The sequence below is a fragment of the Salvelinus alpinus genome, chromosome 25, assembly GCF_045679555.1.
Source record: "Salvelinus alpinus chromosome 25, SLU_Salpinus.1, whole genome shotgun sequence".
Lineage (NCBI taxonomy): Eukaryota > Metazoa > Chordata > Actinopteri > Salmoniformes > Salmonidae > Salvelinus > Salvelinus alpinus.
This window is the reverse complement of record NC_092110.1, coordinates 22,881,041-22,907,635: the sequence shown is the minus strand read 5'-3', so window position 1 is coordinate 22,907,635 and position 26,595 is coordinate 22,881,041. Positions and strand designations below refer to the sequence as shown.

General features: G+C 42.1%; 2 protein-coding genes across 2 annotated transcripts; both read left to right on the top strand.

Moving 5' to 3' along the window:
- The first annotated feature begins 785 nt into the window (after positions 1 to 785).
- Positions 786 to 4,510, top strand: LOC139553681 (interferon alpha-inducible protein 27-like protein 2A). The gene is made up of 5 exons (XM_071366267.1): positions 786 to 1,229; positions 1,381 to 1,425; positions 1,803 to 1,964; positions 2,259 to 2,439; positions 4,048 to 4,510. The coding sequence occupies exons 1-4, from the start codon at positions 1,220 to 1,222 to the stop codon at positions 2,351 to 2,353; spliced, it is 312 nt and encodes a 103-aa protein (XP_071222368.1). The 5' UTR covers positions 786 to 1,219; the 3' UTR covers positions 2,354 to 2,439; positions 4,048 to 4,510.
- A 10,750-nt stretch (positions 4,511 to 15,260) lies between these two features.
- LOC139553655 (kunitz-type protease inhibitor 1-like) lies at positions 15,261 to 26,595 on the top strand. Its single transcript, XM_071366217.1, has 11 exons — positions 15,261 to 15,428; positions 15,752 to 16,220; positions 18,486 to 18,643; positions 18,887 to 19,028; positions 21,582 to 21,752; positions 21,835 to 21,876; positions 22,231 to 22,359; positions 22,805 to 22,855; positions 23,008 to 23,178; positions 25,237 to 25,296; positions 25,634 to 26,595. The coding sequence occupies exons 2-11, from the start codon at positions 15,812 to 15,814 to the stop codon at positions 25,819 to 25,821; spliced, it is 1,521 nt and encodes a 506-aa protein (XP_071222318.1). The 5' UTR covers positions 15,261 to 15,428; positions 15,752 to 15,811; the 3' UTR covers positions 25,822 to 26,595.

The window sequence follows — 26,595 nt, the reverse complement described above, 5'->3', positions numbered from 1 at the left end:
CCTGGGTTCCTCCTAATGCAAGACAATGCTAGACCTCATGTGGCTGGAGTGTGTCAGCAGTTCCTGCAAGAGGAAGGCATTGATGCTATGGACTGGCCCGCCCGTTCCCCAGACCTGAATCTAATTGAGCACATCTGGGACATCATGTCTCGCTCCATCCACCAACGCCACGTTACAAAACAGACTGTCCAGGAGTTGGCGGATGCTTTAGTCCAGGTCTGGGAGGAGATCCCTCAGGAGACCATCCGCCACCTCATCAGGAGCATGCCCAGGCGTTGTAGGGAGGTCATACAGGCACGTGGAGGCCACACACACTACTGAGCCTCATTTTGAGTTGTTTTAAGGACATTACATCAAAGTTGGATCAGCCTGTAGTGTGGTTTTCCACTTTAATTTTGAGTGTGACTCCAAATCCAGACCTCCATGGGTTGATAAATTTGATTTACATTGATCATTTTTGTGTGATTTTGTTGTCAGCACATTCAACTATGTAAAGAAAAAAGTATTTAATAAGAATATTTCATTCATTCAGATCTAGGATGTGTTATTTTAGTGTTCCCTTAATTTTTTTGAGCAGTGTATATTTGTTTTACTCACGGTTTGTAAACAATGTCTTCGTGGACAAACATTACTTCAAAACTATCATTTTAATATCACGGCAGTCATTGCATTGCAACGCACTATAGCTGCGTTTTGCATCTGTAGATCCATCTATGAATTCGGAAGTGGTTACATTTCTCTAACCCCATCCCTCAGTTTTATAAAAAGCCAAGCGGCGAGGGTTCCGTTTCTGCTGGAAAACGAATAAAGGATTGTGCCTTTCTTTACTACCTTTGAACATAACCAAAAGCCTATTCGCCTACACCATTGGATATATTGTTCTGTTTCATGTTCCTTTCACGTGATGGCCTAGCTATCGAAGATCCTTATCTAATGTCCTTTTCACAGGAACAAGAAACGGTTGACTTTCGTTTCTGTTTGCCTGCTCGACGACAACCGACACGGAACTTGTTCCGGCAAGTTGTGACAACCAGCACCCTGTCAATCAAGTTTCCAATACGGAATGCTTGAAATGTCCAATATGTGCACCGAGATGGGTACAGACACACCCTAAATTGGCGCACTTAAGTTTCGTTTCCCAAAAAATTCTAGGCACTGCATTATATAACCCTGACCCAGTCTTTTCCCCTGCAGTCACTGATACAGTCACTGAGGAACCATGGATCTTTGTGAGTAACCTAAACCCCTAATGTATCTGACTAAATCTAAATTGTGTGAAGTAGGCTAGGCTACAGTAACAATAACCAATGCATAAATGTGGCATACAATTTTCATGTAATTATATTTGCTCATTGTACATCCTTGCTTTTTTTTTAACAGTTACCATTATTGCGGTCACAGCAGCAGGAGCAGCAGCAGCAGCAGGTGAGACATTTGCCATGCTATTTAAAAATCGACTCTGACATAATTAAAAAGGTAATATATTATCAATTACCCTGTGTTAATTTCATTTCAAACCAAAAACTGATGAGAAGACAATATGAAATTTCATAGAAATACCAATATTGTGGATAGCCTAGTTTAATTTAAGTAGGCTAAGCTACCAGCAAAATGCCAATTCAACCCATGGTTACAGGTGCATAATAAAAAGCATAGCTAGCTACACATGTTAAATCATTTGCCGTTTTCACATCTAATTTTGAGAGATTCCATTTTTTGTTAACATTTTACCCAATAACTTCAATATGCTACTTAGCCAACTGTAGTAAGCTACAATTTAAATGTTTATTTTTACTTTTAAGGGGGAGCGGTGGTCTTGGCTCCACTTGCCCTAGGAGCTGTAGGGTTTACCGCCGCTGGCATCGCCGCAAACTCCTTTGCAGCCGGCATGATGGCATCGGCAGCCACTGCAGGTGGCGGTGGTGTGTTGGCTGGAAGCGCCGTTGCTGTTCTGCAGTCGGCAGGTAATGACAGTCACATTTTCATGTGTTTAAATATCATATTTAAAAATCAGTTTACATAATTGTGTTGTGTAATTGCTAGTAGAGTCACAGAATCAATAGGAATATGATCTTGTGATAATCCCCAACTATACTTTGATCATCTCTCTTTATGATCTATTTCTTCCACCTTTATTTTGCACATTAGATCATTGAAGACCTCTTATTTTTAGACAAGACTATGATACCCTGGTGCCTGAGGTACATTCTGTTTTGAATGCCACAGTGACCGATGTATGTTGTGTTGTTTCCCACTAGGTGCAGCAGGGTTAGCTGGGTCTACAACCGCAGTGGTGGCTGGTGTTGGAGGAGCAGTGGGATGGCTCACCGCTACAGCAGCTGCACTCATCTGATCCAAATATTGATGATTGATAGCCGTCTTGGGACAGCTCTCTTGTCAAAGACAATTTTAATCACAAAGATCACCTCTTTAAATATACAGTGGGGAGAACAAGTATTTGATACACTGCCGATTTTGCAGGTTTTCCTACTTACAAAGCATGTAGAGGTCTGTAATTTTTATCATAGGTACACTTCAACTGTGAGAGACGGAATCTAAAACAAAAATCCAGAAAATCACATTGTATGATTTTTAAATAATTAATTTGCATTTTATTGCATGACATAAGTATTTGATCACCTACCAACCAGTAAGAATTCCGGCTCTCACAGACCTGTTAGTTTTTCTTTAAGAAGCCCTCCTGTTCTCCACTCATTACCTGTATTAACTGCACCTGTTTGAACTCGTTACCTGTATAAAAGACACCTGTCCACACACTCAATCAAACAGATTCCAACCTCTCCACAATGGCCAAGACCAGAGAGCTGTGTAAGGACATCAGGGATAAAATTGTAGACCTGCACAAGGCTGGGATGGGCTACAGGACAATAGGCAAGCAGCTTGGTGAGAAGGTAACAACTGTTGGCGCAATTATTAGAAAATGGAAGAAGTTCAAGATGACGGTCAATCACCCTCGGTCTGGGGCTCCATGCAAGATTTCACCTCGTGGGGCATCAATGATCATGAGGAAGGTGAGGGATCAGCCCAGAACTACACGGCAGGACCTGGTCAATGACCTGAAGAGAGCTGGGACCACAGTCTCAAAGAAAACCATTAGTAACACACTACGCCGTCATGGATTAAAATCCTGCAGCGCACGCAAGGTCCCCCTGCTTAAGCCAGTGCATGTCCAGGCCTGTCTGAAGTTTGCCAATGACCATCTGGATGATCCAGAGGAGGAATGGGAGAAGGTCATGTGGTCTGATGAGACAAAAATAGAGCTTTTTGGTCTAACTCCACTCGCCGTGTTTGGAGGAAGAAGAAGTATGAGTACAACCCCAAGAACACCATCCCAACCGTGAAGCATGGAGGTGGAAACATCATTCTTTGGGGATGCTTTTCTGCAAAGGGGACAGGACGACTGCACCGTATTGAGGGGAGGATGGATGGGGCCATGTATCGCGAGATCTTGGCCAACAACCTCCTTCCCTCAGTAAGAGCATTGAAGATGGGTCGTGGCTGGGTCTTCCAGCATGACAACGACACGAAGCACACAGCCATGGCAACTAAGGAGTGGCTCCGTAAGAAGCATCTCAAGGTCCTGGAGTGGCCTAGCCAGTCTCCAGACCTGAACCCAATAGAAAATCTTTGGAGGGAGCTGAAACTCCGTATTGCCCAGCGACAGCCCCGAAACCTGAAGGATCTGGAGAAGATCTGTAGGGAGGAGTGGGCCAAAATCCCTGCTGCAGTGTGTGCAAACCTAGTCAAGAACTACAGGAAACGTATGATCTCTGTAATTGCAAACAAAGGTTTCTGTACCAAATATTAAGTTCTGCTTTTCTGATGTATCAAATACTTATGTCATGCAATAAAATGCAAATTAATTACTTAAAAATCATACAATATGATTTTCTGGATTTTTGTTTTAGATTCCGTCTCTCATAGTTGAAGTGTACCTATGATAAAAATTACAGACCTCTACATGCTTTGTAAGTAGGAAAACCTGCAAAATCGGCAGTGTATCAAATACTTGTTCTCCCCACTGTATATATATTTTTAATCCTTTATTTAGGGATACATATAAACACTAGATAAGACGGTGAAGGAATGCTTTGTGTTTAAGAAATTGTTATATTGAAGTTCATATCTGCAATATTGTGTGCAATGAAGGCAAATTATGACTGACTTGTTCTGTTTGGACATCTTGCTCAGCTGCACTTTCAAGCCCAGGGCTTTTTTTACCTTACTTTCTACTTTTTTATATTTCAGTTTAATACCTTCTTTATCTCAATCAAAGGTCAGGTGTTGCCAGATATAATGTAAACATTTGTCTGGTGTCTTTGTCTCCACATACACTATGTGTCAGCTAGGGATGGAAATTAGTTTAGTCTTTGCAACATGATGTTTTCCAATTGAGTTGAGTAGGCGGCTTTCTTAAAATCTGTACCTCACTGGTCTGTTGTACAGTGCAGTGGTGTAAAGTACTTAAGTAAAAATACTTAAAATACTACTTAAGAACTTTTTTGGAGTATCTGTAATTTACTATTTATATTTTTGCCAACTTGTACTTTTACTTCACTACATTCCTAAAGAAAATAATGTACTTTTTACTCCTTACATTTTCCCTGATACCAAAAGTACTTGTTACATTTTGACAGGAAAATAGCCCAATTCACACACTTATCAAGAGAACCTCCCTGGTCATCCCTACTGCCTCTGATCTGGCGGACTCACTAAACACAAATGCTTAATTTAATATAAGGAATTTGAAATGGTTTGTACTCTTACTTTTGATACTTAAGTACATTTTAGCAATTCCATTTACTTTTGATACTTAATTATATTTAAAACCAAATACTTTTAGACTTTGACTGCGCCTCTGAAGCCCTCAAATAAAGATCCACAGAGATTGTGGAGATATTGCAAAATCACCTATCACCTAAACCACTCCTCATCTCGGAACGTTTCCGTTTCCACAAGAGAGATCAGAATGAGGGTGAGGGTGTTAGTACATATGTAGCAGAGTTGAAGAAACTGTCTGAACATTGCCAGTTTGGAGAGAACCTAAATGACACATTAAGAGATATATTTGTTTGTGGACTGAAACATGAACACATTCAAAAACGTTTGCTCACAGAATCAGATATCACGTTTGCAAAGGCTGTTGAAATTGCTGGGACTATGGAAATCGCGACGAAAGATGCATTTGAGTTGCAAAGTAAAAGAAATACTGACCTATCACAAACTTCCCTGCACAAGTTTTCACGCAGCCGACAGCGCCCCCGTGTGGCCGAAAAATGCAACAGGTGTGACAGAGATGGTCACAGAGCAGAGGACTGCCGTTTCAAAGACGAAATTTGTCACAAATGCAGTAGAAGGGGGCACATTCAAAGAGCATGCAGAGCAAAATTCAGTCACAACAGGAAAACTGAGAAAATTAAAGGGTCTGTGAATGCACTAGCAGAGAACAGTGGCAGTGATTCAGATGAACGATTAATTGGTACATTGGAGTTAAACACAGTGACTTCTCCCAACAGTAGCATAATATGGGTGACACCAGATATCGAAGGCAAACCCCTCAAAATGGAGCTGGACACAGGATCTGCAGTGTCTATAATTTCCACTACTGTCTACAATGAGCACTTCAAGGCTATCAAGCTGAAGAACACAAATGTGTTGCTGAAGACCTACTCAGGAGAGAGATTGAGCCCAATGGGGGCGTTGCAGGTCAGAGTGAGTTATGGGGGGCAAACACAGCAGTTACAGCTGTATGTGGTGCCTGGAACTGGCCCCCCATTATTTGGCAGGGAATGGCTTTCAAAAATAAAGCTGAACTGGTGTGATTTGAAAATGCTCCACACGTTCCAGTCCAAAGAGAAAGACACAAACCAAACACTGGAACACTTGCGGAAGAAATACAACACAGTTTTCAGTGATCAGATGGGAACAGTAAAAGGCTTCACAGCAAAACCTGTACTGAGAGATGACGCAACCCCAAAATTCTGCAAAGCCAGATCTGTTCCATACTCCCTGAGACCAAATCGATCGCTTGCAGGATACAGGGATCCTGACGAAAGTGGACAGAAGCGAATGGGCCACACCCATAGTTCCTATTGTGAAGAAAGACGGGTCTGTTAGAATGTGTGGGGACTTCAAGGTAACTGTGAATTCAATGTTGCATGTGGACCAATACCCCTTGCCACATCTGGAGGACATCTTTGCTGCACTAGCTGGTGGGAAACACTTCAGTAAAATCGATCTGAAACAGGCTTACCTGCAGCTACCGGTTGAAGAGAGCTCCAAACAGTACCTGACAATAAACACACACAAAGGTCTATAGAGGTATAACCGCCTGGTTTTTGGCATCGCATCGGCCCCAGCCATTTGGCAACGAACTATTGACCAGATTTTGCAAGGAATCCCAGGAACCCAGTGTATACTGGATGACATGATCATAACAGGACGCACCGACAAAGAACACCTGGCTAACCTGGAAGAGGTCCTGAAAAGACTGAAAGAGTATGGTCTACAGGCAAACTTACAGAAGTGTGAGTTCTTCAAAGACAAGATTGTCTTCTGTGGACATGAAATTGACCGCAATGGATTGCACAAAACACAGGACAAAATCGAGGCAGTGGTACAGGCACCACGACCACAAAATATCACAGAAGTGAGATATTTTGCGGGACTGATCAATTACTACAGAAGATTCCTCCCAAACCTTTCAGCAGTACTCCAGCCTCTAAATCAGCTCCTGGAAAAGAATAGGACATGGCGGTGGACAGAACAGTGTGAAAATGCATTTCTTAAGGCAAAACGGCTCATCACATCTGAACAGGTCCTGATGCATTTGTAACAGTATAACTTTAGTACGTCCCCTCGCCCATACCCGGGCTCGAACCAGGGACCCTCTGCACACATCAACAACAATCACCCACGAAGCGTCGTTACCCATCGCTCCACAAAGGCCGCGGCCCTTGCAGAGCAAGGGGAAACCCTACTTAAGTCTCAGAGCAAGTGACGTAACTGATTGAAACGCTACTAGCGCGTACCCGCTAACTAGCTAGCCATTTCACATCCGTTACACATTACGACCCTGAACTGCCAGTGAAGTTGGCTTGTGACGCGTCCCCTTATGGCTTAGGGGCCGTCCTTTCACACACACTGAAAGATGGGTCAGAGAGGCCAGTTGCATTCGCGTCACGAACATTGAATGATGCAGAGAAAAACTACTCACAAATTGACAAAGAAGCACTGGCGCTAGTGTGTGGCGTCAAGAAATTCCACGCGTACCTATATGGCAAGCGTTTCACACTGGTTACGGATCACCAGCCGTTGCTTTCCATTTTCAGTCCAAAGAAAGGCATTCCGGCAATGCCAGCAGCCAGGTTACAGCGATACGCCTTGTTCCTCCCAGTCATATGTATGACATTGAGTTTAAGCCGTCGTCCCTCCACACAAATGCAGATGGATTATCCAGACTGCTGTGTACAAGAGAAAGACAAAGGAGTGTGGATGCAGTGGACATTTTCCATACCGCTCAGCTCGAGGCACTACCGGTCACAAGCACAGTTATCAAACAGGAGACAAGGAAAGATGTGACCTTGTCAAAAGTGTACACCTACACCATGTCAGGATGGCCAGCTACTGGCAGAAAGGAGCTGACTCCGTATTTCCAGCGGAGAAACGAAATTACAACGTACCAAGGATGTTTGATGTGGGGAATGAGAGTCATGATACCCCAGAAATGCCAACATCAGGTTTTGCAGCAACTACATGAAGGTCATGTTGGAATTGTCAAAATGAAGCTGCTCGCAAGGAGCCACTTCTGGTGGCCAGGTCTGGATCAACAGATAGAAAATATGGCAAAGAACTGTAGCGGATGTTTGGAAACCCTTCACATGCCTGCTCCTGTCCCAGTCCACCCTTGGGAATGGCCCACAGAGCCATGGCAGAGAATTCATGTGGACTACGCTGGTCCCTTTGAAAAGCACATGTTTCTGGTTATAGTTGATGCCCATTCCAAATGGCCAGAGGTGTTTTGCACTGACTCCTCCACCTCAGCTCAGACGATAGAGTGTCTCAGAACAACGTTTGCACGCTTCGGATTGCCGCTGCAGCTAGTAAGTGACAACGCGCAAGCTTTTGTAAGTGACGAATTTACAAGATTCATGTCAGTAAATGGAATCAAACACTCAACCTCAGCTCCGTACCACCCTGCCACCAATGGGCTGGCAGAACGCTTTGTGCAAACCCTAAAGCAAGGACTCCGGGCAGCAAAACGAGATGAAGGGACTTTGAAAACAAAACTGGCCAAGTTCCTGGTCTCCTACCGAAACACCCCACATGCCACGACAAATGAAAGCCCAGCCGCATTGATGTTCGGGAGGTCTCTCCGCACACGGCTGGACATCATGAAGCCTAACAGGCGTAATGAAGTGCTGAACAAACAAGCCAAGATGCTCTCCGGTGGCCGGGAGCACCATCTCCAAACAGGACAGGAAGTGATGGTGCGAGACTACAGAAGAGGAGGGAAATGGACAAGAGGGACCGTACATACACAAACGGGACCCAGAACTTACCAGGTTCAAGTGAGCCCAGACATAATGTGGCGGCGTCACATTAACCAAATGCATTCCACGGAAAACAGCACAACAATCGAGAGAGAACAGGCACAGAGAGCTCCTGAGAGTGACACACAAGGAACTGTAGAGGATGGTGGAGCAGTAAAGAGACCCCAGGCTGAAAGAAGGGAACGTGTTGATGAAGGTGCTGCTATAGCAGAAGCTATAAGGGAGCAAGCACACACTGAGGATGTTCAGGAGCCTCCAGAGAATCCTAGGCGCTACCCAGAACGAAGGCACCGTCCACCAGACAGACTGGACTTAAAAGCAAACAAACAAAAACTAACTGTTCAAGTTCAAATTAAAAGATGCAAAATAACTACAACAAGTTCTGGGAAGTGTTTCAGTTGTGGTTTGGTAAAAGTAACTCTGATTGTATAAGAGAAGGAATGTTATGTTCTGTTAATTACTCATGTCCCCTTTAAGAATGGAGCACCCTTGGTCATGCGCAGTGTTGTTCTATGTTATTCTGGTACTAACTCATTTCAGTAAATGTGAAGCTCCAGTTCCATTTCTTGTATTCAGAGGCTTTCTTATTATATAAATAAGTAATAAGAGCTAAGACACTACACATGTGTTTAAATATCATATTTAAAAATCAGTTTACATAATTGTGTTGTGTCCAATACAGTGGCAACCTTACAGAGAACCATATTGTCAATTAATTGCTATTAAGAGTCACAGAATCAATAGGAATATGATCTTGTGATAATCCCCAACTATACTTTGATCATCTCTCTTTATGATCTATTTCTTCCACCTTTATTTTGCACATTAGATCATTGAAGACCTCTTATTTTTAGACAAGACAAGGCTGATACCCTGGTGCCTGAGGTACATTCTGTTTTGAATGCCACAGTGACCGATGTATGTTGTGTTGTTTCCCACTAGGTGCAGCAGGGTTAGCTGGGTCTACAACCGCAGTGGTGGCTGGTGTTGGAGGAGCAGTGGGATGGCTCACCGCTACAGCAGCTGCACTCATCTGATGATCCAAATATTGATGATTGATAGCCGTCTTGGGACAGCTCTCTTGTCAAAGACAATTTTAATCACAAAGATCACCTCTTTAAATATATATATTTTTTTTATCCTTTATTTAGGGATACATATAAACACTAGATAAGACGGTGAAGGAATGCTTTGTGTTTAAGAAATTGTTATATTGAAGTTCATATCTGCAATATTGTGTGCAATGAAGGCAAATTATGACTGACTTGTTCTGTTTGGACATCTTGCTCAGCTGCACTTTCAAGCCCAGGGCTTTTTATACCTTACTTTTTTATATTTCAGTTTAATACCTTCTTTATCTCAATCAAAGGTCAGGTGTTGCCAGATATAATGTAAACATTTGTCTGTCGTCTTTGTCTCTATATACAGTATGTGTTAGCTAGGGATGGAAATTAGTGTAGTCTTTGCAACATGATGTTTTCCAATTGAGGTGGTCTCACTGGTCTGTTGTGCAGTGGTGTAAAGTACTTAAGTAAAAATACTTTAAATACTACTTAAGAAGTTTTTTTGGGTATCTGTAGTTTTACTTCACTACATTCCTAAAGGAAATAATGTACTTTGTACTCCTTACATATTCCCTGACACCAAAAGTACTCGTTACGCTTTGACAGGAAAATGGTCCAATTCACACACTCATCAAGAGAACCTCCCTGGTCATCCCTACTGCCTCTGACCTGGCAGACTCACTAAACATAAATGCTTAATTTAATATAAGGAATTTGAAATGGTTTGTACTTTTACTTTTGATACTTAAGTTCATTTTAGCAATTCCATTTACTTTTGATACTTAATTATATTTAAAACCAAATACTTATAGACTTTTAATCAAGTAGTATTTTACTTGTTGACTTTCACTTTTACTTGAGTCATTTTCTATTAAGGTATCTTTACTTTCACTCAAGTATGACAATTGAGTACTTTTCCCACCACTGGTACAGTGTCTATGGTTGCATTGGTTTGTCCTTCTTTAGGTTTTAATGGCAGACTACACCAATTGCAGTCACCTACTGTACAATCCATTGTACTTTGATACGGTAATACAAAATTGAGGAAAAGGAAATTTACCCTGCCAACTATTAGCCCTCACTAAAAAACCCACCACCCCTTTCCACCATTTAACCCCATCTAATCCTACAGCAGACCAACTGTCTGGGGGGACAGAACACTTACACTCAACACCCCCTGGTATTTGTGCGTCTAACTTTCTCACAAATTATTATTCACAATTCATTCAGGACTATCCGTAATCATGGTAGCATCCACATTAATGTAGAAGTGTTTTGAAACATATTCTATTATTTACAATAAAAGTGACTCCAAAATGACACAATACATGATTTACCATTCATTTCTAAAGGGCACAAAATAATGTGAAACACAACCAAATTCAAACAGCAAATGCATCCAACAAATTTGTAGAGTCACAAGATTGATGTAATCATTGCGATCTAGGAATATGAGACCAAATACCAAACTTTTGACTATTTTATTACACATATCAGGGAATTTTTCTCAATTCTTTTGGTCCCCTAAAATGGGACTATGTACAAAAGTACTGTAATTTCTAAACGGTTCACCTGATATGTATGAAAATACATTCAAATTAAAGCTGACAGTCTGCACGTTAACCTCATAGTCATTGAATCAAGTGCTGGAGTACAGCAACAAAAAATGTGTCACTGTCCAAATACTTTTGTAGCTAACTGTATACTTTCAAAGACTAACTCAAATGGATTCCAGTAAATGTTTTACTTTCTGGTCAATTTGTTCCTTTGCTCTGCAAAATCCCATGTCCTGGTTACAGTTAGTTTACCAAAACAAACATTTGTTACAGTGCTCTCATTTGAAAGTGGTACTTTGTATTGTAATGCCCTTACTGATGAGAAGATAGTTTTTGTTTTACAGTAATAAAGGTTAAAGAAACCACAATGCCACCTGCACAGTAACTGTTCACTCACAGTTGTATTTGCAGTATTTTCAAATGCAAGCCTTTGGGCGCCACCTAGTGTCAAGGGATGGGCCAAAACAATCAAAATACTGTCATGTTACTTACAGTATTTGCTGTAAAGCCACATAGAAGAATATTACTTAATATAAGCTTAGTACAACTGTCCTAGGCCAAAATATACACTGCTCAAAAAAATAAAGGGAACACTTAAACAACACAATGTAACTCCAAGTCAATCACACTTCTGTGAAATCAAACTGTCCACTTAGGAAGCAACACTGATTGACAATACATTTCACATGCTGTTGTGCAAATGGAATAGACAAAAGGTGGAAATTATAGGCAATTAGCAAGACACCCCAAATAAAGGAGTGGTTCTGCAAGGTGGTGACCACAGACCACTTCTCAGATCCTATGCTTCCTGGCTGATGTTTTGGTCACTTTTGAATGCTGGCGGTGCTTTCACTCTAGTGGTAGCATGAGACGGAGTCTACAACCCACACAAGTGGCTCAGGTAGTGCAGCTCATCCAGGATGGCACATCAATGCGAGCTGTGGCAAGAAGGTTTGCTGTGTCTGTCAGCGTAGTGTCCAGAGCATGGAGGTGCTACCAGGAGACAGGCCAGTACATCAGGAGACGTGGAGGAGGCCGTAGGAGGGCAACAACCCAGCAGCAGGACCGCTACCTCCGCCTTTGTGCAAGGAGGAGCAGGTGGAGCACTGACAGAGCCCTGCAAAATGACCTCCAGCAGGCCACAAATGTGCATGTGTCTGCTCAAACGGTCAGAAACAGACTCCATGCGGGTGGTATGAGGGCCCGACGTCCACAGGTGGGGGTTGTGCTTACAGCCCAACACCGTGCAGGACGTTTGGCATTTGCCAGAGAACACCAAGATTGGCAAATTCGCCACTGGCGCCCTGTGCTCTTCACAGATGAAAGCAGGTTCACACTGAGCACATGAGCACATGTGACAGACGTGACAGAGTCTGGAGACGCCGTGGAGAACGTTCTGCTGCCTGCAACATCCTCCAGCATGACCGGTTTGGCGGTGGGTCAGTCATGGTGTGGGGTGGCATTTCTTTGGGGGGGCCGCACAGCCCTCCATGTGCTCGCCAGAGGTAGCCTGACTGCCATTAGGTACCGAGATGAGATCCTCAGACCCCTTGTGAGACCATATGCTGGTGCGGTTGGCCCTGGGTTCCTCCTAATGCAAGACAATGCTAGACCTCATGTGGCTGGAGTGTGTCAGCAGTTCCTGCAAGAGGAAGGCATTGATGCTATGGACTGGCCCGCCCGTTCCCCAGACCTGAATCTAATTGAGCACATCTGGGACATCATGTCTCGCTCCATCCACCAACGCCACGTTACAAAACAGACTGTCCAGGAGTTGGCGGATGCTTTAGTCCAGGTCTGGGAGGAGATCCCTCAGGAGACCATCCGCCACCTCATCAGGAGCATGCCCAGGCGTTGTAGGGAGGTCATACAGGCACGTGGAGGCCACACACACTACTGAGCCTCATTTTGAGTTGTTTTAAGGACATTACATCAAAGTTGGATCAGCCTGTAGTGTGGTTTTCCACTTTAATTTTGAGTGTGACTCCAAATCCAGACCTCCATGGGTTGATAAATTTGATTTACATTGATCATTTTTGTGTGATTTTGTTGTCAGCACATTCAACTATGTAAAGAAAAAAGTATTTAATAAGAATATTTCATTCATTCAGATCTAGGATGTGTTATTTTAGTGTTCCCTTAATTTTTTTGAGCAGTGTATATTTGTTTTACTCACGGTTTGTAAACAATGTCTTCGTGGACAAACATTACTTCAAAACTATAATTTTAATATCACGGCAGTCATTGCATTGCAACGCACTATAGCTGCGTTTTGCATCTGTAGATCCATCTATGAATCTAGCTGGCTAACACTACACTAATCAAGTCGTTCCGTTGTAATGTAGAAACTAATGTAATAGTTTCTACAGTGCTGCTATTCGGTAGACGGTAGACGTTGGCTAGCTGCTAGCTAGCTAGCTAGCAGTTAGAGGCAGCTGGTAATCGTTGCCTCTAATTGGGGATCATATTTAGGTAGGCTTTTTCCCCACCTGCATTTGTGGGATATTGATTGTTTGTTAGTGTGTTTGGGCACTACGTCCTCACGGTTTTTGTTAGTTTCACTTAAATAAATATGTGGAACTATACTCATGCTGCGCCTTGGTCTGCTCATTTCCAAGATAGTGACAAACAGATGTTAGCATGTTCCAGAGTTTTCTGTAAGTCTTTAGTTGACACTAAGATTCCTCTTAACCTCATTGAATATTCTGCACTGTGCTCTTGCAGTCATCTTTGCAGGACGGGCACTCCTAGGGAAAGTAGCAACAGTGCTGAACTTTCTCCGTTTATAGACAATTTGTCTTACCGTGTACTGATGAACATCAAGGCTTTTAGAGATACTTTTTTTTACCCTTTCCAGTTTCATGCAAGTCAATAATTCTTCATATTGGGTCTTCTGAGATCTATCTTGTTAAACGCAATTCTTCTTCTGAACAGAAAACTCTAATTTAGTGAGTGTTTTTTATAGGGCAGGGCAGCTCTAACCAACATCTCCAATCTCGTCTCAATGATTGTACTCCAGGTTAGCTTACTCCTGACTCCAATTAGCTTTTGGAGAACTCACTAGCCTAGCGGTTCACATACTTTTTCCAACCTACACTGTGAATGTTTAAATGATGTATTCAATATAGACAAGAAAAATACAATAATTTGTGTGTTAATAGTTTAAGCAGACTTTGTTTGCCTGTTGTGACTTAGATGAAGATCAGATCTAATTTTATGACCAATTTATGCAGAAATCCAGATAAGGGTTCACATACTTTTTCTTGCCACTGTATATACAGTACCAGTGAAACGTTTGGACATACCTACTCATTCAAGGGGTTTTCTTTATTTTTACTATTTTTCTACATTGTAGAATAATAGTGAAGACATCAAAACTATGAAATAACACATGGAATCATGTAGTAACCAAAAAAGTGTTAAACAAATCAAAACAAATCAAAAAATATTTTATATATTAGTTTCTTCAAAGTAGCTACCCTTTAACTTGATGACAGCTTTGCACACTCTTGGCATTCTCTCAACCAGCTTCATGAGGAATGCGTTTCCAACAGTCTCGAAGGAATTCCCATATATGCTGAGCACTTGTTGGCTGCTTTTCCTTCACTCTGCGGTCCAACTCATCCCAAACCATCAAAATTGGGTTGAGGTTGGGTGATTGTGGAGGCCAGGCCATCTGATGCGGCACTCCATCACTCTCCTTGGTCAAATAGCCCTTACACAGCCTGGACACATTTCAATATAAACCCTAAATCTATTCTGGACTGTCTGGAACCTGTCTTATTACTCCAAGTGAATGATCTGTCAGCCGGAAACATCTCTCTCTATATGTCAGTAAGATCAAACGTATCCATATAAAGTATTTAACCCAAATTCTGATTCGTTGGCCCACCTGGGGGCCATCTATCAGTTGAATTATCTATAGTAATGTTAATGTCCCCTCCTATAAATAATAACGAATTGGGAAATTTAGATAACCAATGAAATATACGTTACTCTACAGATTCAAGCAACTCATTATTCCCATGCTTGGTGAAGTCTTCTTCTACTCCGATACAACTCGAAATGGGAGTGCCAATGTGCTTTGCGCCTCCGGTCACCTCTTTGGGTAGATGGGAGTAGAATTTCACTTCCTGTATGTAACAGGTATCCGAAGAGAGAGAGTGACACACCTGTGAATTGTAAAGATATTCAGTTGTTTCTTTTATAATCGACGACAGATACAGAATTTACAGGTGACATGTGTTAATTTCTAGTGCTGTTTTGAACAAATATGAATCTATAAAGTTACAGAAGAGTTGGATCTTGATTATTTATATGTTTGACGTAATTCTTACCTTTGAAATCAGAGGAACAGAGAGACACTGCGATATACAAAAGTCCTGAACGTTTCTATACAATTGATTGGTGTGTGTGTATAGTATAAAGATAGACTGCATAGTGTTTTGTATGTTATTTAGATCATGTTACGACTATTTATTTGAATGACAATGTATATTTAATTAATGCATTCCATGGTATGTTATTTGACGTTTACTATATATCGCTCTGTTTTCAGGTCATCTGTTGGATTATCCTATATTTTGTGGGAAATAGTTTTCCTGGACAGTTTTGTAGAATGACTACTCTCCCAATTGGATTGTTATTGGGCGCTTTTGTGTGCTCTATTGTTTTCCTGGGGCGCGCGGAGGCCCAGCCTTTAGGGGAACAGTGTTTGGACAGTTTCGAAAAGGGCAGAGAAGATTTCGTTCTCGACACGGATGACTCGGTGAAATACGGTGCGACTTTCATCATTAAACCGAAGGTTGAGAGCACCAAGGACTGTATACGCTCGTGCTGCAAAGATCCCAAGTGTAATGTCGCTTTCATGGAGAATGGGTCCGGTGAGGGCATGATCAAGTCATGCTTTCTCTTTGACTGTCTATACAAGCAGAAGTACGTCTGCCGATTTGTCAGGAAGAAGGGATTCCTGAACTACATCAGAGACGCGGTTTATGAAAGTGATCTGGCCACAAAAAACCTCCCAGGTAAAACAGGCAGACTGATCTCTGACTGCCCAATATGTACCCCTAAAGGGCTTACCATTACGTTTAGGTCCAAGGACCTTACATGCTATTTTCAGAGGTAGACTGGCTCTGGCAACCAAAACAGCCAAATACTCCATATAAACGTGAGTCTATTCTCAAATTCGATACGGTTCAAGGAACATAAAGCTTTACTTTCATATCACATCATAATTTCACAAATGCTAAATATTCACTTACTGCACTGTTTAAACTGTCTTTATCACAGTTGCAGCCTGTGACAACACGTTTCTGGTGGCCTTCAGGTACACACACAGGTGGTCCCTCTGTCTTCTGTAAATACACAAAGTAACATGGAAATATGGTGGTGTTGGTACACTAACCCTAAAAAGGTGTTTAAGAAATTAACCTTTTAGTTATTTGAAAAGTATTTCTTGCTGGTATGAAAGACACTTTCCTTATGCTTCCAAAAGCGTCAGGACTCTCAAGAAAACTCCCCCTGGTCAGAAGATGCACTACATGGTCAACAGTATGTGGATTCGGCTATTTAAGCCACACCCGTTGCTGACAGGTGTATAAAATCGAGCACACCGCCATGCAATCTCCATAGACAAACATTTGAACATTGGCAGTAGAATGGCCCGTACTGAAGAGCTCAGTGACTTTCAACGTGGCACCGTCATAGGATGCCACCTTTCCAACAAGTCAGTTCTTCAATTTTTTGCCCTGCTAGAGCTGCCCCGGTCAACTGTAAGTGCTGTTATTGTGAAGTGGAAACATCTAGGAGCAACAACGGCTCAGCCACAAAGTGCTAGGCCACACAATCTCACAGAACGGGACTGCCGAGTGCTGTAGTGTGTAAAAATCATCTTTCCTCAGTTGCAACACTCACTACTGAGTTCCAAACTGCCTCTTTAAGCAACATCAGCACAATAACTGTTTGTCAAGGAGCTTAATTAAATGGGTTTCCATGGCCGAACAGCCGCACACAAGCCTAAGATCACAATGCCAAGCGTCGGCTAGAGTGTTGTAAAGCTCACCGCCATTGGACTCTGGAGCAGTGGAAACACGTTCTCTGGAGTGATGAATCACGCTTCACGCGATGGGTTTGGTGGATGCCAGGAGAACGCTACCTGCCCGACTGCATAGTGCCAACTGTAAAGTTTGGTGGAGGAGGAATAATGGTCTGGGGCTTTTTTTCATGGTTCGGGCTAGGCCCCTTACTTTCAGTGAAGGGAAATCTTAATGCTACAGCATACAAGGACATTCTAGACGATTCTGTGCTTCCGACTTTGTGGCAAAAGTTTGGGAAAGGCCCTTTCCTTTTTCAGCATGACAATGCTCCCGTGCACAAAGTCAATACAGAAATAGTTTTTGGGGATTGATGTGGAAGAACTTGACTGGCCTGACCTCAACCCTATCGAACACCTTTGGGATGAATTGGAACTGGGATACTCAAATTAGTATGATATGTTATATTTGGTATGGTCTTTGCAATTTGTAACATGTACAAATTTCAATTCGTAAAACATGCGAAATGGATTATGGACATCCACAAATTAATACATACCATACGGAGTGTCCCGGATTTACATTTACTATATTATGTCTACCCCTGAGTCCAGGTTGAAACTGGAGACCCAGGTATCACTCTCAAACATCACAACATAGACACTCTCATCAAATTAACTAATTAAGTCTCCAATGAACTTTGTCTCCATTGAACTGCTTTCTAAAGTGACATGAACACACCTACCATTTAGCTATATTATTATGAGCAGAGAAAGCAACCCACTACACTTGGGACTGTCTGTGGTTTGAATCGCAATAGGAGATCTCCATAGGAGATGAAACCACCTGCTTAGAGAAGAGCATTACCCACACATGCCATGGCTCAATATAGCGCTTATTATATGGCTCATTATAAGGCCCCTTGTCACAGTCTGAGGTTTCAGTTTTCACCTCATTGCTGCTGAGAAAGCTTCTTACAGGGGAGATTGGTATTGTGCTGTGAGTCAAGTAATGGATTGCAGACTTGAGTGAATATTGTATGTCAACAGGATGTAGTTAGCAAACAAATTGATTTCCTGAACCTTATGTTGTTAATGTGTTGACACTCAAAACCCTTCAAAAAACTTCAACCTAGTCAAATTTGAACCAGCCATATGATCTATGTATCTTTAACATAATGGGATATCTTAAAGCTGCATCTATTTTCAGTATGAATATGTTGTATTGAACGTGATGAAGGTTGTATTCAACTTCCAGGTGAAGTGGACCATCCTCCAGAGGCCAATGGAGGTCCGGACAGAGTGGTGCAGCCCCAGGAAAGTTTAACTCTGAATGGCAACGAGAGCAAGGACGACCACGATAATGTCACGTACCAGTGGCACCTAGTGTCAGGGAACACCTCCGCTGTCATTGAGGTGGGCGATGATGACTGGGGCATCAGGGAGCACTGGTCAGGCTTTATTGGGATGTTTGGGGCATTTACCTGATCATAGTTAATGGTGATTGCTCTTTCACTGTGTAAAAATACATGCGAAGAACAGGTCACCCTGGGAACACCAGAGGATGAGGATCACAATTAAAGCTTCTCTATTTTCAATGTTCTGCCACACTAGAAAACATTGATACATTTTCTTTCTTTGTCTCCCCTTGTCTCCTAGAAAACTACATTTAAAGACCAGGTGATCGTGTCCAACCTGGCGTCAGGAGTGTACAAGTTCCAACTGACCGTCACAGACTCCAGTGGGCAGTCCGACCAAACCCAGATCACTGTCCTTGTGCTTACCCCTGAGCAGTCTGAGAGTGAGTATACTAAAGTATATGTGAAACACCTGCAAAGCACACCTAGCTACACAGTTTAACACAATTGTTTTGAGGGTGAAGGGACATGCTGTATTTATTGAATTTCAATGCACTTATAAACAGTTAGTTGCCTGTATGAAAGCAATCTAAAGTGACAATGATCTTTGAAGTGGTCTACATCCGAGTGATCTGTCATGTTTGGAGCAGGGACCATGTGGAAATACTATGAGAAACTTTGTCATTGAGGTGAGAAGGACTGATGCCCTTCTGACCATATTGGCCACTGAACACATAATGCAAGTGAATGCAATGTTAGGAATATAAATCACTTAAATGTTTTCCTTCTAAACTGAGGGAACTGTCTCTGCATTGGAATTTTGATGTGAAAAAGAAATACCCGATTACAAGTATACACTGAGTGTACAAAACATCAGGAACTCTTTCAATGACAGATTGACCAGGTGAATCCAGGTGAACGCTTGATCCCTTATTGATGTCACTTGTTAAATCCACTTCAATCAGTGTACTGTAGATGAAGGGGAGGAGACAGGTTAAAGAAGGAGTTTTAAGCCTTGAGTCAATTGAGACATGGATTGTGTATGTGTGCCATTGAGTGTGAATGGGCAAGACAAAATATTTAAGTGCATTTGAACAGGGTATGGTAGTAGGTGCCAGGCGCACCGGTTTGAGTGTGTCAATAATTGCAACGCTACTGCGTTTTTCACTCACAACTGTTTCCCGTGTGTATCAAGAATGGTCCAACACCCAAAAGACATCCAGCCAACTTTACACAACTGTGGGATGCATTGGAGTCAACATCCTTGTGGAATACTTTCCTTGTAGAGTCCATGCACCAATGAATTGAGGCTGTTCTGGGGGCAATAGGGGGTGCAACTCAATATTAGGAAGGTGTTCCGAATGTTTTCTGCACTCAGTGCATGTGGCATGTTAAGTTCATAACTAATTTTTATGACTTTCAAATGCTTGCTGATGACTCTTATCGGTTGTACTGGTTTAAGTTGAGTTGATTACAACAAGACTTGATATCATAATCATCTATTTTTCATGCCACGTGACATGGCATGAGAATACTGTCAAAAAGACCTGTCCAGGCAAGCTCCTCTGATTCCCGTAGAACAAAATCAACATTTCCAGATTTAAGAAAGCACATTCATAAGTAGATTTGTCTCAGCTTGGACATCTATATGTGGGCTCAATCGCCAGAGACAACAGCTTAGTATTCTTCTTTTCCTAGTAGCTGTTTACTCCATGGCTGTGAGTGACTGAAAAACCCATATGTCCTCCAAGAATGACAGTATTGGCTCATAACAGGATGACAACTCATTATCACGCTGGCTTATACTTGGTAGATCAACAGTGCTGCCTGGCTGTTCATTATAGGGTAACAGGGAATACTTAGGAATCAGACAATGGAAGGGTTTTCTCTGCCATGCCCAGTTACATGTGTGTGTATGGAATGGATAGACACTTTTCCTGGGTTATCAGCAGAAACAGGAAGTCAAGAAAGCTGTGGTGATTTCCCTCCCTCACACTCTGCTCCCTCTTTCCTTCCCACCCAGCCCTCCCCCCTAACCTGTCTGTCTGGTTTCAGCTTGGGTTTCACAAACTCAAGCAAACTCCTTTAATGTCATGGTACTCTAAACGCAGACTCTTGATACTCAAACACTTTGAAGTTATTTCTGAGTCAGTTATACAATTTGGAGCATGTCTTAACAGACTGAGCAGAGACTATTAACCATTCATTGAGCCAGTTACCCATTAACTAGTCTCTACTGAATGGTGTTAGGAATGTTCCTCTGTGGAAAGACCAATGCATAGTGACCCCTGATCTGAGTCACACAACACGTACAGCTAAATGGCTGCATGCCTTAATGCTGGATGAATTACAATGAACAATGCTAGTAGAATCACAATTAAAGATACCCTGACAACATGAACCCCCTCTCAGCAAAATATATGTACTGTCCACAGACCATCCACATTTATTTTCAGTGGATGAAGTAGGCCTGGTTTTAGGGAAAGTTACTTAGCTTTTTTTTATTTGACACATCACGTCCAATCAAAAATACTATTTTATTTGTGACATGCTTTGTAAACAACAGGTGTAGACCAACGGTGAAATGCTTACTTACGGGTCCTTTTCCAACAATGCAGAATTAAAGATATAAAAAATAAAATATTGACTGGCTCTCTAATATTCTACACAATTTTTTAAACATTTTATTTGAAGGTATGTTTATAAACTTCTATGTTATGAGTTATGTTTATAAGAAAATGTCAAAATAATTTTAAGCGTTGCACATGAAGTAATGAGCTGTTTGAAGCTATGATTATGTAAGCAGTTTATAAGCACTGTAATAAACAGTTTATAAGCAATGTTTTTCACCAAAAAGTGTTACACATGATTCTGTCTGGGCTTCCACCACTGAACCACAACATAAAATACAATCACATGACATTTGTGTGTATTGTTTTATTACATAATGTTATCTAATCGCCAGTGTCCCCACTCTCTGATACTTCATCCTTCAGATCACTGCATGGTCCCCAAGAAGGTGGGTCCCTGTCGCGGATCCTTCCCCCGCTGGCACTACAATGCTGCCTCAGAGAGGTGTGAGGAGTTCCTGTTTGGGGGCTGCAGAGAGAACCTCAACAACTACCTCTCCCTCCAGGAGTGTGCCAATGCCTGTGATGGTGTGTCAGGTATTATACAGATCCCTTTTGTTTTTCTGAGAACAGTTTTTGGAGACGATTGGTTGGTTGATTGGTGTTTCCTTTTTTGTAGTTATTCACAGAGGTAGAACTGGACCACTTCCAGCCCCTAGAGGTAAGACTGACTTACATTTCATTTATTGTTCTCAGGTGTATGACTATGGAAAGTAGCTGTACTTATAAGCTCCAGCTTTTTGGCTATGCCTCCCCCAGTCATTGACATAGTTCAAATATACATATATTTGCCGTATCTGTTGACTGATGCATATCTATTGAGACTTATCAGTTACCTGTATTACTTGTGTACCCTATAAGGTGAATCTACGGGTAAAAGTCACTTTTACCTCACCTCTTCTGCTCACCTCTGTGTTGTTGTGTTAGAGGTGTGTGGAGTACCCTGTTCAGCTGTGTATTATGTTTAGAGGTGTGTGAGGTCCCCAGTTCACCTGTGTGTGTTGTTGTGTTTTAGAGGTGTGTGGAGTACCCTGCGGGTCAGGCCAGTTCACCTGCACCAACGGCTGCTGCCTTGACCGAGGCCTGGAGTGTGACAAGGAGCAACAGTGCAGCGACGGCTCAGATGAGGAGAACTGTGAGGACTGTGAGTACAGGCTATGCAAACCAACCCTAATTTACATACAACACTGCATTGGCCTTACCTTACCACTGACCTTACATTACAAGTGCAGTCATGAAGTGAAACTATTGGGGTGATCAGTTGTTGTCATGTGAAGTTGCTTAAAGGGATACATCGGTATTTTGGCAATGAAACCCTTGATCTACTTCCCCAGAGTCCGATGAACTTGTGGATGCCATTCTCTGCGAGCAGTTTGACGGAAGTTGCTAACTAGCGTTAGCGCAATTGGTAACTAGCGTTAATGCTAACGTTAGTTAGAGGTAGTTTTGCAAGCCAATTCTAACATCCTTCATACTGGATGCAGAGACATAAAAATGGTATCAATGAGTTAATCTGACGCTGGGGAAGTAGATAAATTGCTTCAAATCCAGAAGTATCCCTTTAACTCTTGCTTTCTTCCTTTCATCAGTGAATGAGAACTTCCAGATTTTACTGCAAATTCCTGTGGATGAACAGAAAGGTTGAGTTTTACTCTTTTGAAACATGTTCACAATAACAGGATCAATCTAGGATTTTGTTGTTGAGTTAACTGGTCATATATGGTGCCTACCCCTACTCTGGCTCTCCTTACGAACGCTAATCTCTCTCACACACATGTTCTTTCAACCACAGTTCGCTGCACGGAGCACCCCAAAACAGGAAACTGTCGGGAGAGTTTTACCAAGTGGTACTACAACCCTGTCTACCAGAAGTGCTTCCGTTTCAACTATGGCGGCTGCTACGGGAATGAGAACAGATTTGACACTGAGGATGCTTGTATGAGTACCTGCAAACTGGTAACAGGTAGGTTTGCATGCTTTAGCCATTACAACACTTTCAACTGATTTTCAAAATTGTTGCACTGTTATTAGGGATGCACCGATATGGAATTTTGAGCCGATACCGATATCCAATATTTTCCTTGCCAAAAAAAACCGATACCGATATATAAAAATAATTGCGGCCTTTTAAGCATTCTAGTACAGTTAAATAGTTGAAACACACACACATACTGACCACATATGTCCCCATTACCAGTAAAACATAATCAAAACCTATTTCTTTCACTTACTTGCTGTTTCGTTGATCATTTGTTCAGTCGTTTCATTCTCAATCAGGATTTCATTATACATGTCAAGCAGTGAAGTTTCAACTCTGTCTGTCCGTGGCCTCTCTTTCTCAGTGCGCACTGTCACTGTGTCCGTGTCCATCTTGTCCAGCTATGTCTAACATTTCACCTAAACCCTGTTTCCTGTCTGCATCGAAGTAGCGGTCCTTGGACCTAGCATTGAGCATGGTGGCGACACAGTAAAGAGGCTCAGAGAGAGTGCCACCGAATCACTTGTTCACAGCCTCTAGTAGAGTACTTTTGCAAGTTTTAACCCCACGGTCTGTCGGCAGTTTTATTGAGCAGGCGTTTCAATGCCATGACAGAAGGTATCACATCTGCTGGAAACACAGCTGATGAGCTTATTTCTCAAGTCAGTTGTTCCAATGGAGCTAGGAGTGTTTTCAATAAGAGTCCACTGGTTTGTACTGATTGTTGCAGGTAACTCCTAGTCGGCTGCGTACACGCCAAGCACTCGTTTTTGTTCAAGCAGGCTCTCCATGTAAAAAGTACTGTTCCATCTGGTGGAAACATTTTGCTTACGCCTTTTCGTTTTCACTCCAAGCTGCTCTTGTATTGCTTGCAGGCGGCTGTATGCGAGCTGTGAGTGTTTAAAATGACCCGCTATCTTCCTACTTTTTGCCACTGTGTCAGATATGCTGCGTTGGGCCAAAACACCTTCGTTCACAGCCAGTTGCAGCGTGTGTGCCATGCATGGCAAACTGGCGACCCCACATTCTTCCAAAGCCTTTGTCATGTTACGTGTATTATCACGTAGCACAGCGTGTATTTTGTTCTTGGGGATTTCAAACATGTTCTCAAATGCCATTGAAATGGCAGCAGCGGTATGAGAACCAGCACATTCATGAGCATGCAATACGGCTTTCCTCAGTACGAAATCCTCGTCGAACCACTGTGCTGTCAGACTCAGCATGCTCACGGGGCTGACGTCGCTGGTCCAAATGTCAACTGTGAAGTTAATAGCAGTGACGCCCATAGCAAGTAGCTCATGGATGTGCGTTTCAACAATACTGTGTAACTCCGGTAGGGCAACATCTGTAGATTGGCGCCTACTTGGTTGTGTGTACCGGAGCTCGAGGTGCTCGACCAGTCGGTGAAAGCCAACATCCACGACAGAGAACGGTTTATTGTCAAGGGCAATGAATTCCATTATCTTGGCGGTAATGGATTTCGCCTTTGAGTTATCTCGCAGAAATGTTCCTACTCATTCAAATGAGTGCTCGACTTTAACTTGTTTCGTTGTTGGAAAAGTACGCTTCGTTTTTTTCTGCTTTTGTTCTACGTAGTTGCTGAGTGTCTGGGGGGGATGCACTTTTTCCCCTCAGGAAATAATAGCAGCACAAACGTTGCATTTGGCCTTTTTTGTCATCTTCCTTTGAAACTTCAAAATATATCCACACAGCAGACATTGTGGGCTAGGTTAGGAATGCGTCATTACGTCATCTACCTACGTTATACAGGTATGCATGTGAGCTTTGACATCGGTTTTGCATATCGGCGTTAAACTATACATAGAGCCAATGTTGGCATTTTTAGCTAATATTGGCTGATTCCGATATGCTTACCGATATAGAGTGCATCCCTAACTGTTATATTACCCTTTGAGATCATAATAATGAAATGTTACAGAGCTAAAGTATTTTCCTATGTCAGCACCACTACATTGTGTGTATCAACAATACTGTAGCTGTGTGTAACAACTCACTTGTCTCTTATCCTTGCCATGTGTTCAGAAAAGGACGTCTTTGAAATAACGAACCGATATGAATACCAGGACACTGACGGCCATATAGGTAATTAGCTCTTCTTTATTCTGCAAGATGGAGCCTTTTGTCCCTCAGGACTCAATGGAAAAGACATCCTGACAATAATAATAATAAAGTAAAACCAATTATTCCACACCATTAGGTTTAAGGGCCTTGGGGGTCAAAGCTGGTCACAAAGATCTTGTGATGATGAAGCTGTGTTTTCCCTGCACATTCTCCTCACTTTACTCAAACACTGTGAATGTTGCACATGATTGTCTGTCTGTCCAGTTTTTGCTTCCCTGCACATGCAGGATCCTTTCATATAGTTATTGACTTACTGGTGTGTGTGTGTGTGTGTCTCTTCATGCCCATCGTCTCTCAGGAATCATAGTGATAGCTGCACTGCTTGGCCTGGCCATCATAATACTGCTGGTAGTTCTGTGTTACTGCTTCATGAAGAGCAAGAAGGAGCAGACTCAGCGCCAGCGGGTACCCGTCAACGGCTCCCAGGTCTACACCAGGGAGGACACGGAGCGCCTGGTCTACAACACCACCACCAAGCCCATCTGACCCCTAACCTCTGCCCCCGGAACCTGCCTAGGTGCAAGCCATCATCATTGCATGAACTCAGATCAATATTTTATTTTATGTGAACCTTGGAGGGTTTTTGTGTACCAGTATAATATTTTATTTTCCCCAAATATAGGCCTGTTTTTTTTACAAGACCTTTACCTTGTTGTTGTAATGTAGGTCTAAGATTTTTTAGTAGTTTGACTCCACTCAGGAAAGCAAAAGTGGCAGCAATTCTTCAAAACTACACTTGCCTTTTTCTCTTCCTTGCAGTAACCTGTCAGAATTTAGATTGTTGGTCAGCAATTCTGCACTCCGGGTATAATGGTCCTACGATTAAATCCACAAATCTGACTGCATGTAAACTGTTGGAATAGTGGGAGCTGAAAACCTTCCAATATTGCTAACTAACTATTGATTTGTTATTCTTCTTATCTTGTTTTATCATATTTGAGGCATTTCAAAAAAAAATGTGTTGCTGGAAATATATTGTACATTATTGACACCCTTTGTCTTAACTGGTAGAAGTGAGAGCAAGTTATTTTTTACTTTTATAGTTTATTTTGTGATTATTAAAACTGGTATTTCAGAAGGAAACGGAACAGGGGAAAACAGTGAGTTTGTGCCTCATCATGGTGGTCACATGTTATAGGACAATATACTCTTTATTTACTCAGCTTTTTCATTAACACTTTTGTATGTAGTTTTCTCTTTTACCATTAGCTCTCAAATCCTAAATAAAATGCTGTTCCCAGAATCAAATCACAAATACAA

What these genes read in the sequence shown, in the direction of transcription:
- LOC139553655 (XM_071366217.1), top strand. Translation starts at nt 15,812, where the DNA reads ATGACTACTCTCCCAATTGGATTGTTATTGGGCGCTTTTGTGTGCTCT. An exon ending in TGAGGAGAACTGTGAGGACT is followed by an intron (nt 22,360 to 22,804) that starts GTGAGTACAGGC and finishes TCCTTTCATCAG; the next exon opens with TGAATGAGAACTTCCAGATT. An exon ending in GGACACTGACGGCCATATAG is followed by an intron (nt 25,297 to 25,633) that starts GTAATTAGCTCT and finishes ATCGTCTCTCAG; the next exon opens with GAATCATAGTGATAGCTGCA.
- LOC139553681 (XM_071366267.1), top strand. An exon ending in AGGAGCAGCAGCAGCAGCAG is followed by an intron (nt 1,426 to 1,802) that starts GTGAGACATTTG and finishes TTTACTTTTAAG; the next exon opens with GGGGAGCGGTGGTCTTGGCT. An exon ending in TGCTGTTCTGCAGTCGGCAG is followed by an intron (nt 1,965 to 2,258) that starts GTAATGACAGTC and finishes GTTTCCCACTAG; the next exon opens with GTGCAGCAGGGTTAGCTGGG.